This window comes from Vipera berus (genome assembly GCF_964194415.1).
Source record: "Vipera berus genome assembly, chromosome: 3".
In the NCBI taxonomy this organism is placed as follows: domain Eukaryota; kingdom Metazoa; phylum Chordata; class Lepidosauria; order Squamata; family Viperidae; genus Vipera; species Vipera berus.
In genome coordinates, this window is record NC_138204.1 from 202,328,785 (window position 1) to 202,346,111 (window position 17,327).

At 38.4% G+C, this 17,327-nt stretch overlaps 1 protein-coding gene across 1 annotated transcript in view; it reads left to right on the top strand.

Annotated features, from left to right (window-relative positions):
* The window catches only part of COL14A1 (collagen type XIV alpha 1 chain), a 132,785-nt gene that overhangs the window by 82,534 nt on the left and 32,924 nt on the right, over positions 1–17,327 (top strand). The window contains exons 32-40 of the mRNA XM_081324276.1: positions 2,017–2,159; positions 3,034–3,143; positions 4,743–4,901; positions 8,024–8,101; positions 8,268–8,354; positions 9,853–9,906; positions 11,481–11,576; positions 12,295–12,348; positions 14,077–14,130. Of these exons, the coding sequence (XP_081180402.1) occupies positions 2,017–2,159; positions 3,034–3,143; positions 4,743–4,901; positions 8,024–8,101; positions 8,268–8,354; positions 9,853–9,906; positions 11,481–11,576; positions 12,295–12,348; positions 14,077–14,130 (835 nt within the window). The remainder of the gene's footprint in view (positions 1–2,016; positions 2,160–3,033; positions 3,144–4,742; positions 4,902–8,023; positions 8,102–8,267; positions 8,355–9,852; positions 9,907–11,480; positions 11,577–12,294; positions 12,349–14,076; positions 14,131–17,327) is intronic.

Below are 17,327 nucleotides of genomic sequence, written 5' to 3' on the forward strand. Positions count from 1 at the left end.
GGCTCATACATGATCACCTTTTGCAGTCTTCTGACACACAAAGTCAGTGGGGAAGCCAGATTCACTTAACAGCCATATTACTAACTTAACAACTGCAGTGATTCACTTAAAAACTGTGGCAGGAAAAGTCATAAAATGGGGCAAAAATTATCAACCGTCTTGCTTAGCAATGGAAATTTGGGGCTCAGTTGTAGTTGTAAGTTGAGGGCTATCTGTAATTCTGGTATGGTGTTCATGTTGTCCATCAATATGGACACAATACAAATACCACAAATCCTGTTCTCATTGTGGTTGTAGGGGGTGTTCCCAGAAGGGATGAGCAAAAGGGTACTGAGAGTTTAAGCCATGAGTATATACTACCAAAAGGATCACTCTAGCTCAGGGGTCTTCAAACTTGGCCCTTTTATGACTTGTGGACTTCAACTCCCAGAATTCCTCAGCCAGGCACCCTGTCTGAGGAATTCTGGGAGTTGAAGTCCACAAGTCATAAAAGGGCCAAGTTTGAAGACCCCTGCTCTAGCTGAATATCATAGACTTTGCTTTCTTCAAACCACTTCTTCTAGATGTCCAACGAAGAACTGAAAATTGCCTCAATAGGAGATGCTTGCTTGTTTCAGTGTGGTTAGTCTTATTTGCATACCTGTGAGCTTTGGTCATGAGAATTATAAAAGATGAAAGACATGTCTTACTTAATTGCATTAGCAATCAGCAATATATCTTCCAAGAGTTTAAGGATGTTTTAAATAGGAAAATTTGGTCTGTGTTTTCAAACCTCCCAGTTATTTAAAATAACAAGCAGGGAATAGAAATACCAGTCATTAAAATCAATATTATTAGTTTTCTGGAATAAAACCTGCAGTTTTATTGCATGTTTTGTATATCCCATATGATTTTTTTATGCAAAGTCATTTTATCTATCACATTGCAATGTTATCGGCCATCAGAAAAATTAGCAGTCATAAAAATGGGCTGAGGGATAAGGTGAGTTATATATGTTTGTTCATTTTATATGTATTAAGAATTTGATCAAGCTTTTTTCCACAATAAAAGCCCAGCAAATTAAAAACATAATGTCTTATGGCCTCTCTGAACCTGGTGCTTTCCAGGTGTGAGGCAACTACAATTCCCAGAATTCCCAAGGTATCAACAACACATCTGGAGGGCAGCAGGCTGGGGAAAAAAGCTATAAACAGGTGTATAGCATTCTCCACTCCCAAAAAAGAACATTAAAATATGGAACAGTGCCAACAACCAATCTCATGGACAAGAGTCAAAGTTAGGAAAAACATTAAAATTAAAACATTTAGTCATAGGAATGCATTTATCAGCTGTGTATGGAGAGTGTGATCCTCATTGCTCAGGAATCTTGTAAGCAGTTTGATGGAACATATTGATTTTGAGGGATATGGGGATCCATCTCTAGCACATTTCCAATAAGATTGGCTCAAAACTATAATTGTGATAGGACTAAAGGGCAAGGATTGATTAAGGTGTCTGAGGGAAGCTGCAACTTTATCATGATTGATAGAATGGATAGATTGAAGGGCACAGATACAACAACTGTTTGTAACAGTTCAGCCTTTCTTTTGTGATTGATGAGCCCAAAATGAGCACTTTAAATTAAGTTTACAGAATAAGAAACTAACAGACTTGGAAGGTCTCCAAGGTCTCCTTGGAGGTCTTCTAGTCCAACCCCTCTGCCCAAACAGGAAACTCTATACCACTTCAGACAAAGAGTTGTCCAACCTTTTCTTAAAAACCTCCAGTGTTGGAACAGCCACCCAGTTAAAATTATGCAAGTGCTTGAGGGGCAAAATTAGACTGTCCCCTTAAAGCAACTATTTCCTCAATTCTGCCCCCATATGGCTTATAATTTTTAATCTACTTATAAATGTTGGCACTTGATATATTGTGCACCGTCTTCCGTAGCCTTGGGTGAATGAAAACGGGGTATTCTTGAATGTACAGTTTCTCTGTGCTAACATCACTTCCTGCAAACTTATTTTCCTTTCACAGGTATGTACATCCAGAGGGTCTCCCATCAGATTACACCATAACATTTCTCTTCCGCATACTTCCCGAAACACCTCTGGAACCATTTGCTCTGTGGGAGATTTTAAATGAAAGCTATGAGCCGTTGGTTGGAGTTATTTTGGATAGTAAGTGTTTGTGGTTTTGAGGTGTGCTGTGATATCTGTTGTTTTTTTTTTGGCACGTTATCAATGAGGGACTTAAGAAGTCATAGTTGTTTTTTTCTTTTACAAGGAATCCTAAATGTTTTTTTCTCCCCAGTTTTCCATAGGGTTTCCTACTAATTTATGTGCTATATCTTATTTATAATATGGTGCATGAGAGAGCTAGTGGTTTGGTGATTAAGGTGCTGGCCTAGAAATCAGGAGACTGTGAGTTCTAGTCCCCCTTTAGGCTGGGTGACTTTGGCCACTCACTTTCTCTCAGCCCAACCCATTTACAGGGTTGTTGTGTTGAAGAAAATAAGAGGAGGAAGGAGTATTATGTATGTTTACTGCCTTGAGTTATCTATAAAGTAATAAAAGTGGGATTAAAATCTGATTAAAAAAACACCCAATGTTTATAAATCACCTTTTCTCATGGAAGGTATAGGTGAGATACTTACGGGTTCACTATATGTCATTTTTTGACCAGGATTGTCCACGTTTGTCGTTTATATCTGCGTGTCCTTCATATCTCATTGGTTTACAGGAATTACAGGACCAGGAATTTCATTAAACTCAATGGTCTTGATTTAAATAGCTTCTCTTTTCCCTGTGGGATGCTCAGATTTAACCGATTAAATCCTACCATTTTGTCTAGGAGAGCAATTTATCCACCTGTCAAAACTCCCTTGCCTAATTTTGGAAATGAGTTTCGATGAAATGTAGAATTTTGTGCTCTTCCTTGGCCAGCTGGCTGATCGTGATTTTTGCTTGGAAATATGATGAGCCAATATATAACCTTAAAAAGTAAAAAAAAATAGACAGTTCTCTGAGCCTTATTCTCTCCTACACTGTGCAGATGATGGCAAAACTTTGACTTTCTTCAATTATGACTACAAAGGGGAATTCCAGACGGTAACTTTTGAAGGCTCCGACATAAAGAAAATATTTTATGGAAGTTTCCATAAGGTGAGTTACTTGCTGAAATACACTTCAAAAACATCTTTAAAAATATATATATGGAGATTCTCAGTCATCCACGTCACTGTTGCCGCAAAGGTGCTTTTTCTAAAAGGCAACTGGACTTTGTTTTTTTTTCCCCCCTTTGAAAACGTTTCATTTCTTATCCAAGAAGCAAAAGTAAGAAAGCACTTTTAGAAAAACCTTTTAAAATCTTTAAAATATGAAAGAACTTGTCTTTCTCTTATTGCTGTATTCTCCCAGATTTATGAGGTTTTAAACTTGTAGAGCAAATATACAAAAAAACAGTGGTTTGGGGGCTTCGTGTGGTTTACTAATGTTCCTTTCGTGGCCTCAAGAAATGTCCGAGTAAGTAGACCTAACTAATAATATGTTTTGTGGGCTGAGTTCTCTGATAGACAAACAGATTTTTAATTTCATTTCTTCTCAGACTGTAAAAAAAAATGATGTCACTTTTAAAGCTGCCAAATTCTGTTTCAGAGCTTATATCATTGCAAAAGAGTGAAGTAAGACAATTGTTTTTTTTAACTTGTCTAGAAAGAAGGGGAGCAGTTTGGCAGCTGTCTAAATGTTTACACGATTTTATGCCACTCTCTTTTACACTCCCAGCAGAATAGTTTACTACTGGGATTAGTCTTCAGTATTAAATATTTTAATACCTCTTGTATTTATATTTTGTTTTGTTTTATTTTCTTTAATTTTAAATTATCATAACTCTGAAAATTGCCAATGTGCAAAAAAAAACCCCAAAACCCAACCCTACAAATGAGAACCAGTGTGGTCTAGTGGTGAAACCACCAGACTACAAACCAGAAGACCATGAGTTCTAGTCCTGCTTTAGCCATGAAAGCCAGATGATTACCTTTAGACCAGTCATTCTCCGTTAGCCTAACTTCTTACAGGATTGTTGTTTGGGGGGGGGAGGAAGACGAGGAAAGGTGTATTAGATATGTTTGCTGCCTTGAGTGATTTATAAAAATAATAAAGGAGAGATTTTAAAAAAATCTAAACAAAATTCTATTGGAGAACTTTGTTTCTAGAGTGGCTAATAAAGTTTATGTGGTTCTTACTTTTAGAATGGTTTGGGAACATTTCAAAAGTCAAAATAAATGTCTTAAATTTTAAGGTGCCACCTATTTTTTTCCCCAAAGCTCTTGAGACATTCTTTCAATATATACCCTGATCTCCATATTTTTGGAATGTGGCCATTGACAAGCCACACAAATGCACATAAGTTATGCTTTTTTTTTTGCTACAGAGGAATGAATTGAACAGGCTGATCCTGCCCATTTTGTCTCTGCATAGGCCCCATTTATCCTTCAATCATCTTCAGCCAAGTCTTTCTTTTGCCATTAGTGATAGGCAAGTTCCTGCCTTGCTGCAAGATGTAATTAGGGGCTAACAGGTTACTTAAGATACATAACAGTGAGGAACGTAGAAGAAAGCAGCCCTCTGTGCATATCGAAACTTGAGAAAGCAATAGTGTGTCTGTGAATTGCATTAAAAATATCAGTACAAAGAGCTCTGGTTTATGTACGTCTTTTGGGCTTCCTTGTTGTGTGTTAAAACCTCTCTCTCCTCTTCCAGCTGCATATTGTTATCAGCAAAACCACCGCTAAAGTAGTGATTGATTGCAAGGAAGTGGATGAGAAGATTATCAGTGCAGCAGGAAATATCACTTCTAATGGGATTGAAGTACTGGGAAGGATGGTTCGATCAAGAGGACCAAGAGACAGTTCTGCACCAGTAAGTAAAGGAGCTGAGATAGAACTGGATGATTATTCAGCAATTAAATTGATACGCTGATCCATCTTGCTGCCCAAAATGACCTTGAGAGGCTTACAATAGAGTAAAAACAGAGATATAAAAATAATTCTAAATGTACAAAGAGATTAAAACTGCAAAAGGTTAAATGGAAGACTAAAAAAACATAGGCTCCGGGTGGAGAGGAGATGATTTTTTTTTAATTCCATTTATATCCCGCCCTTCTCCGAAGACTCAGGGCGGCTTACAAGCTTAGCAGTAGCCTTCATTCTATGTATATGCCTGCTTATTAGGGCTTTCACACACACCCCAAGCGGCATTATTACAAAGTCAGCTTAATTGCCCCCAACAATCTGGGTCCTCATTTTACCTACCTCGGAAGGATGGAAGGCTGAGTCAACCTTGAGCCTGGTGGGATGCGAACCTGCACTAATTGCAGGCAGCTGGTGTTACTTAAGGAGGCATTAGCCCACTGCTCCACCAAGGCTCATGATGCCTTCTCTGTCATTGCATCAATCACCTAGAGTCAGGTTTTCAGGTCCTTCCTGAAGGCCAGAAGAGTTGGGGTGAATTCACCTCCTGTAGCATGATGTTCCAAAGGGCAGAAAAGGGTCTTCTCCTAATCCGTGCCAGCCAAAATTCCTTGGCTGATGGGGTTTGCAGTAGCCCCCTTCTGCTGGGATAAGTGGGGCAGGCCAGTCCCATTGGGTAAGACAGTTCTTCAGTTTATTCGTTCAGGGATTGATATAACCTCTTCTGTAACTAGACAGAAAAGCATTAATTCAGCTATACCACCATCAACTTCATTCATGTTTAATAGAATGAATGTTCCAACACTATGTCAAGGCATCTTTGTGTTGTGCTTAAATGCAAGTGGGAAAAAGTCATTTGGGTCACTCTCTGGGAGGTACTTGACCATACTGAATTCTTGAGACTTGGTTTGTACTTTCTTCTTTTCAAGATGATAGTTCCCAACAAGTTAAGAGAAGCTCTTCTAGAACATTGTTCTATTCTGGGGAGACTTGATTATCTGATCAAGCAAGAAGAGAATTTAATAGGAGAGAAGAGGTGGATTTAATTTCAAAGCTGGACAATCTGGTTATTTCCTTTGACCAAAAGAGACCCATAAACGTCAGTGTGTTTGGCCTGTGAAGTACATATTTGCCGTCCCTCCATATAAAATTATGTGCTTTGCACAAAGAAGTGTTTTTAGACTCCTGACTTAAGCCTGGCAATTAATAGATCAACTCCTACAAGACAATTGAACCAAGCAACCTCTGTGGCCATGTTCCAGCAGGGAATGACAAAGGCCAACTTGTAAAAAAATTGCAATTGAAGGGTGCTTTGTAAGAAAATAAAAGGAAAGAAATGATGGCTTTTGTTTGGAAAATCATGGCTGTATGAATGATAAGTGGTCAAGTGGTCAAATACACCCACAGGAGGCAAAAAATGTTTGCCTGCAATTAAATTGGTTGATGATTATGTATGTTCACAAAAATGCATTTTAAAACATATTTCTCAATAAAGAAACATTCTTTTCACAAAATCAGCTTTAACGAAGTCTGTGCTCTTGATTGGGTACAGTGTATTTTTCAGGAAATTATGTTTTGATGCTATCTTATGATCCATGAGGCTAAAACATGAGGAATGCTTCAGTTTGCTCTAAAAATATTTATTTAATTTGAGCAAAAAAAAAAACACCTCATACATTTTCTTCTAAACCATATCTGGCACCCTGATAGCAAATTTGGAAGTTCCTTTTAGGTGGCAAAGCACAAAAAAAAATATGATTGCCAGAGTGCATACTTTGAACCTTGGTGTCCTACTCCATATAATGCAGTGTTTCTGAGACTTGACAACTGTAAAATCTGTCGGCTTCAAATCCCAGAATTCTTCAGCCAGTATGATAGAATGCAATATAATAAAATTGTTAATGATTCTGGTGTAACGGTTAAGCCATCAAGCTAGATTCTAGTCTTGCCTTAGCACAGTGGTTCTCCACCTGTGATCCGTGAAGATTTGAAAAAATGTAATGATTTAAATCTTGAGTTAAGTCTTGGGAGTCTGTGGCCATAGTCTGTGGCCACAAATGGTATTTAAACGGGGTCCACAGTGAAGAAAAGGTTGCCTTAGCACAAAGCCATTTGGGCAATATGGATCAAACATTCTCTCTCAGCCCTAGGAAGGAGGCAATGGTGAAGAACTTCTCAAATCTTGCCGAGAGCACTGCAGGCAGTCTTCAAGAATTGAACACAATTGGCGTATATGCTTTATTTGTAATGGGCCAATCTGTAAATTTCAAAGAATATTCTCCCTGTGGTGTCCTGTGTTCCCTGACCAGGTCCTCTGTTGAATTTAACTGAACATCCCCCCTTGTAGAAGAGTCACGTCTGCAGATAATGGCAAAATGAATTAGGCTAGTATATATTCTTATTTTGAATTCTGTTCCTTCGGGCATCTTTAAAGAAACTGTTTGTTCTGTTGGAAATGTCGCATGAGAGGTGAATTGGCACTTGGAGGTTTATGTGCAATTGTTTATTTCAGAATGGAGAGTTCAGGAAACTAAATTTAAACTCTGTGGCTTCAGCTAAGGATTCTCAACAGATATATACAGTTTTATATTCATTTTAACTCTGATTTTAGACTTGATTTATGCAATATGGGTAATAGTTTTTGCATTGTTCTCAATATAAAAAATATATGATATTTGAAGGTTTAGGTACTGGAGGTGAAAGAGGAATAATTTTGGAAAACAAAGATTTGTATGCTTTCATCAGCATCATTGTATGTACCAGAAATATTTCCCCTGGAAATAAATTACTCTTTAAAATAGAAGAGTTATGGGGCTGCTGTAAATATAATTCTGGAGACAAATAAGTTTCTTTAAGTTTCCATTTGGAAGTCACCTTCAATTGAAATTCTGAGTAAATTGGGGTCGATTTTTAAATCTATACAATCATATCTCATAGGTAAGCGTTCAGTTCATGGTTTGGTGAATAATAATAAAAAAAGAATTCATGAGTGATTATTGTCTTCAGTTTTTGTTATGTTTTTATTAGTTGGTGACTAATCATTCTGAAATTATTTTTTTCCTTCTTAACCAGTTCCAGCTGCAGATGTTTGATATCGTTTGTTCCACTTCATGGGCCAATAGAGATAAGTGCTGTGAACTTCCAGCTTTGGTAAGATGTTACCCATTAAGGATACTAATTCAGTCATTTGCAATTCAATTATAACTATGTCTGGAAAGGTCTGCAAAAGAAGAACATGTAACCAGCATCCCTAATATCCTAATTTGGAATATACTGAATATAACACAAACTTTGTTGTTGTTGTTGTTGTTGTTAGAGAGATGAAGAAGGCTGCCCTGCCCTTCCACATTCTTGCTCCTGCTCTGAAGTCAGCAAGGGATCTCCTGGTCCAGCAGGACCACCTGTAAGATTTTACTTTATTGGTCTTTCACTAATGTCCCACTTAAAAATACTCCCAGGTGTATCAAATTTTATTGGATAAATTGAGAACATAGCTTGGTGATTCAAACTGCCATGATCTATCTTCTTCATGGGCTGAGAGTTTAACACAGAGAATTCAAATAAGGACTACTACTGCTCTGTATTGAAAAACAGCTATAGTTCCCCACTAGCTTGAGTGGTAGGCTTTACAAATCTGAAAGGCACTGAGACACAAAGGATGTGACATTTGTGTGTCTCACATAAAAGGTTTCTGGTTTCTAGATGTTGCTTTGAAATAACAGTACCGGTAGGCTTCTTTGCTCTTTTTTTTATTTTTTTATTTTTAATTCCATTTATATCCCGCCCTTCTCCGAAGACTCAGGGCGGCTTACAAGCTTAGCAGTAGCCTTCATTCTATGTATATGCCTGCTTATTAGGGCTTTCACACACACCCCCAAGTGGCATTATTACAAAGTCAGCTTAATTGCCCCCAACAATCTGGGTCCTCATTTTACCTACCTGGGAAGGATGGAAGGCTGAGTCAACCTTGAGCCTGGTGGGATGCGAACCTGCACTAATTGCAGGCAGCTGGTGTTACTTAAGGAGGCATTAGCCCACTGCTCCACCAAGGCTCTTGTTCCATTACTTAGAGTACTAGAAACTTTCCAGATGTTTGTTTCCTACTGATGATAATCAAAACTTTAAGCTATTCCATCCTTTTTTTTCCTCAGTTGATACTTGTTGGAAGAAAAAAAGGAAGTGGTGGAATAAATGTGGTACATTATTGGACCACCAATTGAACTAGTGAATTGGGCATGGGGTAGGATCTTTGTACAATAATGGCCATGCCTAGAAACTTCCTTGGCATTTCTCTCTTCCCTGTATAAAACCTTCAAAATATGTTGGATTTGTATTTCTTCTGCATTGCTTTTAAAGGAAACATAGCCTTCCTAAGTGTCCCAGTAGTAAGACACTTACTCAAGTGTCACTCATCTGGGTAGTTCACTGGTTTCCAAGGTCAAGAAAAATGCAAAATGTGAGTCAGAAATGGCATCTGTATAGAAAATTTCTGATTTGTGAAGGCCAAATATCAATTGTGATTTCCTTAAGAAAAATAAGCATATTTAGGGATGGGGAAGGGTTATGGATAGAATAGTGAAATATGAATTGCTATATGGAGGAGGAGGAGGAGGAGGAGATGATAATGGTTGATGAGGGTGATGTTGCCCTCTGTATTTGTGAATTCTACAACCAGGTTTGGACCCAAAACAGAACTGCTATGAGATGAGCATCCTTGAGAGAATAAATTATGTTCAGTAGTACTGAACTGTGTCTGTTGGAAAAGAAACTGAGATATGTTAAAGGATGGGCTTTTGGCTTCAACTCTGAATAGGATCTTTCTTGAGTAGGAGATAAAAACACAGTGCGACATTGAACAACAGGACCTATTTGATTTCTTTAATCTTAAATGTCTTTGACAGGGTGGTCCAGGTCTCCGAGGTCCAAAAGGTAGCCGTGGTGATGATGGTCCAAAGGTATCTTGCCAGTGCTTCTTCCTTCTGCATGATATCCCAGCCCCAGCCCACCTAATGAGTTCATTGTCTACTTAGAATGTGACCTATGTGCTATTTGTTTTGATATATTTTTAAAATAAATATTATTGGTAGAAAACCAATTTTGGGGGGAAAAACCCAAGGAAAATTGCTAAAAAGTGCAAGGATTTTTATATAATGGGTAGAAATCATGGCACCTTCTGTTACTCTTATTCAACTCTATTATTTCTACATTCAGTTTAGAGCTTTGTAAAGAAGCATGTTAATTCAGAGTGTTACATACCGGTACATGTACTTGGCACCAAAATGGTGAAAGGTTTCAGGATTGCCAATGTTTTTGTGATGTATTGTTTTCATACAATTCCTACAGCCCACTTACATATCCGCTCATAAACACAAGAGTGCCCACACACAAGACTTGGAGTCTGCAGTAGATTGCACCATCAAAAATAACTTGAAATTAAACAATGTAATTTTGGCACACACACACACACACCATATAATAAGTCTGGGAATGGGATCGTACCATTTATGATAGAGGAAATGCTTTGATTCCCTCTCTAATATCACCTCAAAAGTCTCGGCATCACTGGTCAACAAGGGTTTTTTTTAAAAAATTAACAAATAATCAGAATTCTGAATTGTGTCTGCTGACCCAGAAAAGTCTCCACATCTTATTTACAGCATTTAAACACCCACAGTTTGCTCTCCTTAGGCTTTCAGGGAAACTAAAATACTGTAGTATATAAACCCCCTTTTTTGCTAGTTATCTTCCAGTCAAGTAGCTTTGTTGCATGCAAAAGAGGGCATGTTGAAACTGAGAACAGGACAAGAACCAGTAAGTTTAAACTAAATGAAAGGAGATTCTACCTGATTAGTAGGAGAAATCCCTAATGGGAAGATCCATTAAATCAGAACCAGTCTTAGAAAAACGATAGACTTGTTGGAGATTTTCAAATGAGGATTAGATTACCACCTGTTGGGTACTTTTGTTGGGTTTCTCTACTCGCTATTGTCTTAGTCTTGCTGACCTATGAAGTCCCTTTAGGTTATATGTTCTATAATTCAAACTCTCAGTAAGATAAAATATTAATGTCTTCCCATGATTATTGAATACTGCTATAATTATTCACCTGCTCCATTGTCAACTCTTTAACAGTGATTTTCTCAACAAATGCCTGCTGATAGTTGTATTTATATATATATAAAAAATCTTCTACTTTCCAAAATTACAAATTGGAAAGTTCTTTTAGAAATTGCTCAGATTAGCTCAACATCTAGAACAATACATTAAGGCGAGCCACATCTTAACGTACTTGATGAAACATGTCTTGACTGTTATAGACCTGGTTGATCTTTGAGCACATCAGATGAAGTCCCGCCAGAAACCTGGCAATTACTATATGGGTTTTTTTTCATTATTTTTATACTGTGTTTTGTAAACATTTCTGAGATGTGTTAGCATAAAAAGCAGGATGAAATATGTTAAGTAAATAAATAAAATGTATACTGCTACATTTTGAGCATGGAATTTATAATGATCTTTTTGGTCTTAGGGACCGGATGGACCTCGAGGTGAAATTGGTTCTCCAGGTCCTCAAGGCCCTCCTGGACCACAAGGGCCAAGTGGACTTTCAATTGAAGGACCTCCGGTAGGTTTACTACTATGCGGATACTTCTTGTCCAGTTGCTGAGGAATACAAGCAGAAAAGTGCTAACACTTCTGTGCTGTGCTTCTGGCAGCATTGGTTTGATAAATATTGCTATCATAACTAGGAATCTGAGTTAGACAGAGCTTTAATCTGATCCAGTAGTGGTCTTTGTATTCATGTAGTTTCAGCGACTGCAATGACAGCCTGTGAGATTTTACAAAATGCTTGAGCTAGAAAAATTTTCCACTTACATAAGGGTAAGAAAAATACTTTAAGCTTAGTGATTCTCCTCTTGCTATTTTTCTGTATAATTTTAGGGCTATATCTGCAGATTGCTTTCTTCTCTCCTTCCCTCTAGACTTGACATGAAGACACAAATATGGGAAGGTGGAGGCAGAGGGGAGCTAACGAAAACCAGCTCTGTGGTTAAAAGTCTGCTTGCATAATGTTGGATGTGTAGTCTGCCCAACAATTGGAGATCTAAAACAAGCTAAAATTAAAGAAGAATCAGATGCCCTGGCGTATAGATTGAATTAGGGGCAATCCCACCTTTTCTTCCACAGTTGAAAACTTTCTTGCCATAGTCTCAGAAAAGCAATGTTAGAATTCCTTTTTTCCCTCCTCCTCCAGAAAGAAATTGGCAATTAATCATTTTGTTTGGATGAGAAAAAAAGGAGGGCAGTGAAATGAACAATAAGGAGTATTTATTCATTTTCAGGGACCAACCGGAGAAAAAGGAGAAAGGGGAGAAACGGGGCGCCCAGGTCTTCAGGTAACCATTGGGCTATGCTGGTCTAGAATGGCGTTACTGCAACTACTCCTATTTCAAAGCTGTATTGCTTTATTTGTTTATTAAATTTCTATGCTGCCCATCTAACTATCTAGATGAGGGGTAGGCAACCTTGGCTCTTTTATGACTCGTGGACTTCAACTCCCAGAATTCCGTGCACCTTTGGCGTCTAGTCATGCCGGCCACATGACCACGGAGACGTCCTCGGACAAGCGCTGGCTCTTCGGCTTAGAAACGGAGATGAGCACCGGCCCCTAGAGTTGGAAACGACTAGCACGCATGTGCGGGGGAACCTTTACCTTTACCTTTGAAGGGACTCTAGAACTGTCTGTGCCGGGGTGTTCTGAACCAATTGTAGCTTCCAAATGCTCTTCAAAGGTAGCTCCATGTAGAGCCCATTGCAGTAACCCAGATGAGAGATGACCAGGTATGAGTGACTGACTACTATTACTAATATTACTGTAATCCTTCACAACCAAGAGAAAATAATTATAGTTTTATTGTGAATTTTGCTCCTCTCAGATGTGTTGGTGGCTACCAAATGGGAGTTGGAAAACATCAGGGAGGATTGAACTCTACATTCTTAGTCTTGATGGCATTATTATTACAGCTGTATAACTTAAATTCCAAATGAGGAACGGCAGGAGACTCTGGGGCTTGTTACCATCCTGTCCATGTTTCTTTGCAAGGTTTCTGAATACGCTTTTGTTCATGGGTAGAACTGTTACTAAAAAGACTCCACTCTAGTGCTCTGTACTTTCCATGTGCAAGAAGTGCACTATCATTTGTCTCAAGGTACTATTTGAGAGCATGATGTCTTACATTAATGTCAGGCATGAACAACCAGATCCACACGTGAAGAGTTCAATTAGCTATTTTATTGCTCAAGCCTATACACAGACTAAGGTTTGTACCTTGGTAAGACTAGATAAGATTCAACGGCATTCAAGGACTAATTCCCTGTTTGACTCCTACCCCTGGCTTGACCAGTCACTCTCCAACAATTAGACAGCAAATCCTCTCAGACTCAAGTGGACTAAACACTTGGTCCTCTAATGCCAGCATCTCCTTGGTCCTCCAGGTCACCTTGCTTGTCCTGGGGATCTTCCACCATTTGCTTGTGACAGATCCTCAGTGTTGCAAGAAGAGAGCTTTGGAGCTAGAGGTGGAAGGTATATCTAAGTTGGCGTCCTAGCTAATGTCAGGCAAGGGCTGAATCTTCACAGTTATAAAAGTATGGAGAATATGTTCCAAAGTTTTGTACCGAGGACTCAGCTAGTTCTATGCTGCTGGAGGCTCACAACAAAGGCTCACCGTATTCTTGTCTGCTGAAAGCAATTGCATGCAATGTTACCTGCACAATTCTTTGGCGAAGATGTTGATAATGCCTCCTTATTCACACTTCTGTTGTCTCTACAAGTTGTAGGCTGAATGTGTCATTGACACATTGACAGAATGAAACATTCAGTTCAGACATTTGATTCCAAGGTAATTGGTTTGACTCTTGCTCAGAACGTTTATCTGAAGCTTCATGGATCAATAAAAGTTACAAATGGGCAATGTAATGACATTTGTCAATCTGTATTTAAATTTATGGGTTCTTTTAGAAATATTGATAAGTAAAATTTACACTATTACTGTTGTTGGTATTAGCAGAAATGTGTGTTGAAGTGTACTGTATAATTTGGCTCTTTTTTGTATGTTCCTCAGGGTATTCCAGGACCAACAGGGTCACCAGGACGTGATGGAAGCCAAGGTCCAAGGGTAATATGAAAGAATTAATAGTAACCATCCAACTACTTCAGTTTGTTCTGTTCCTCCATGCTTTAATTTTACATACTGTAAACTGCTCTTACTAGTATGAGTTCACATTATATGTTTCAGTGCTATACCCAGATGATCAAAACACAGTTTTGTGTTAAGTCCATACTAGATCCAAACAAAGAAATCATGTTTATCATTTAGCATGACATCAGTCTGGTTCAGACAACTTCCTAGTGGTTGGATTCTCACAACCAGCTGAATTCCAAAACACCAAAGTCCATTTTACCTTAATCTAGCATGTTGTACATAACTAGTCCTAGAGATGCTTTATTCTTCCCTACCAGCAGAAAATTCTAATTTAGTTCTGTGGTCCTAGTTGCTTCTCAGTGAATCCTAGTGAGGGATTCACACAGGATGGCTGACAAATGTTGGTTTTGTAGGCAAAGGTTAAGAATAAGAATGTTTCTTAGGACATGCAAAGAACTGCTACAAATATAAACTTGATTTTCCAAATTTATTTAAGAGATTGGCTGCGAAAGGCTAATTTTGGTTGAGATTACTAAATTGGAGTGCAGTTATTCTTTCATAGAAGGCTTCTTATTCTTCTATGTCTGAGATGGATGTACTGTACTTTCCAGATGCTTGGAACAGAGAGGCTGGAAAAAGGGATTATCATCTCTTCCTCCTGCTGAAGCAGAGTCCCAATGTTTTTCCTCCCACTCCGGCAAATATTTTGAAATGAATTCCTGCCTTCCTTTCTCTTCCTACACCATCTGGTGCTGCCTGAAGCGAATCAATCCACTCCATGGAGGGCCTGTTTATGTCAGTTGTTGGGGTCTTGTTCATCCTTAACAGGGAGCAAACACTATTATCAAACTGAATGCAGCTTTTATCTGCATAGACATGAATAGAATTGCACTATAAATATTTACTCAGAAAGAAGATTTGCTTTGGTCTAAATATATAACAGTCTTCTTCAACTTTATGTTATCCAGATGTCTGGGAGTACAATTTTAGAACTGTCACTCAGTGTGTACACACATGTGGTGCACATCATATTCTCTCCATGAGCTTTATGTTTTACTCCTAGGATTTTGTTCTAATTTAATTTCTTATTTTCTTCAACTATTCTTGAGAAGGAATTTGTGAAAGACTACAGGCAGTCCTCAACTTACGATCACAAGGCCAAAATTTCTGTTGTTGTGAGACGTTTGTTTAGTGAGTTTTGCCCTATTTTATGACCTTTCTTACCTCAGTTGTTAAGTGAATCACTGCAGTCAATAAATTAGTACCTTGGTTCTTAAGTGAATCTTAAAATTCACCAACACATCTTCCCCATTGACTTTGCTTGTCAGAAGGTTGCCAAAGGGGATCACATGACCTTGGGACCCAGCAACGGTCATAAATATGAGTCAGTTGCCAAGCATATGAATGTTGATCACATGATCATGGGGATATGCTGCAAAAGGTTGTAACTGTGAAAAATGGTCGCTTTTTTTTCCAGTGCCTTTGAACAGTCACTAAATGAACTGTTTGTAAGGGGTAGGCAACCTTGGCTCTTTTATGACTCGTGGACTTCAACTCCCAGAATTCCTGAGCCAGCCATGCTGAGGGGAAAGGGAGAGGTTTCCAAGCTGAGCCATGCTGGCTCAGGAATTCTGGGAGTTGAAGTCCACGACTCATAAAAGAGCCAAGGTTGCCTGCCTACCTGTGGCCTAGGCCTAGGCCGCTTTATGACTCATGGACTTCAACTCCCAGAATTCCTGAGCCAGCCATGCTGAGGGAAAAGGGAGAGGTTTCCAAGCTGAGCCATGCTGGCTCAGGAATTCTGGGAACTGAAGTCCATGAGTCATAAAAGAGAACCAAGGTTGCCTACTCCTGGTTTAGATGAATCAGAAGCTAAGGACCAAAGATGGGTCATTGAGGGTTGTCGGAAGGTCTAAAAATGTCTGGCTGATACTTCAACCTTGTTACCATCTTTGGGAATTGCTGTTATTAAAAGTCTGGTGCTAGATCTGATAGTTACTGGCAGAGTTTAATCATTCTTGCTCTGAGAAACAAACTGTGGCTGGAGTGTTTGCTATGAAGAAATGGGTGACAAATGAGAGAGACTGGAAGCAGAATGTTGAAAATAAGAGGAAGTTCACTTCTGCAGACTTTTCTATCACACCCCATTCTTTTTCCCCTTTTATTAAAATGTTATAAATCTCGATACATTGCATTATTTTGATGCAGATTTCAATGCAAAAATATTTATGTATTATGATGATAAATTATGAATATTTGATTATTTAGAAATCTGAAAGTACCGAAAACAAGAAGAAAAAAAGAGCAACCATTTTATCAATATTGATAGCATTTTAGGATGTTAATATTGCAAGCATAAAATAACTTCTCATCCAAACGAGTACAACGTAAAAAAAGGAGCGCTACACATCATATCAAAGTACTTATGTGACAATAGCTATGGTCTGAAATGAATTAATTAATATTAAGATCTCAAATATATTATTACTTAGTATATATGCATATTGATAAAAGGAAATAAAAGATAGATGAAGCAAATATTTCAACATTTTAATGTTAAAAAAAAATTAACTTTAACTTAAAAATAAACATTTCTTAGTTTCTACATCTTGGCTTTATCAATCGGGTGAGGCATAAAACAAGAGTGGAGAACCGGTAGCTTTCCAGATGTTCCTAGCTGTGGTGAGGAATGGTAGGATTGTAGTTACAGCAACATCTGGAGGGCCCCAGCCTCCCAATACCTGGGCAGAGCATGTCAGTTTGCAATAATGACAGCATTGTTTGAATAATAGAGGTGGCAATGGGAAAATCTATAGAAGCACAGGGCAGTGCAAAACCTATGAAGACATGCTTCCCAAGCAGAAAGTGCTTTTCTTCAAAACAATAAAGCAAATATACCTTTCTCCTGCCTTGCACAATTTTTCTCAAACATATTTGTGCTTGTCGCTTCTTTTCATGGACAGGAGAGGTGGGGGAATAAAGCTATTCATAACTGGGATTGTTTATTTGCTTACTGTCCATGACAATTAACTGCCTGCAATTTCCCATCTCCTTGGCTTTAGTCTATCACTGAGCCACTGTGTGTAAAGTCAAGAATGGTAAACAACAGAAAAACAGGGTTGTGTTCTGCTAACTTTCTGTATTCTAATTGTAATCTTTCTTTGTACTGG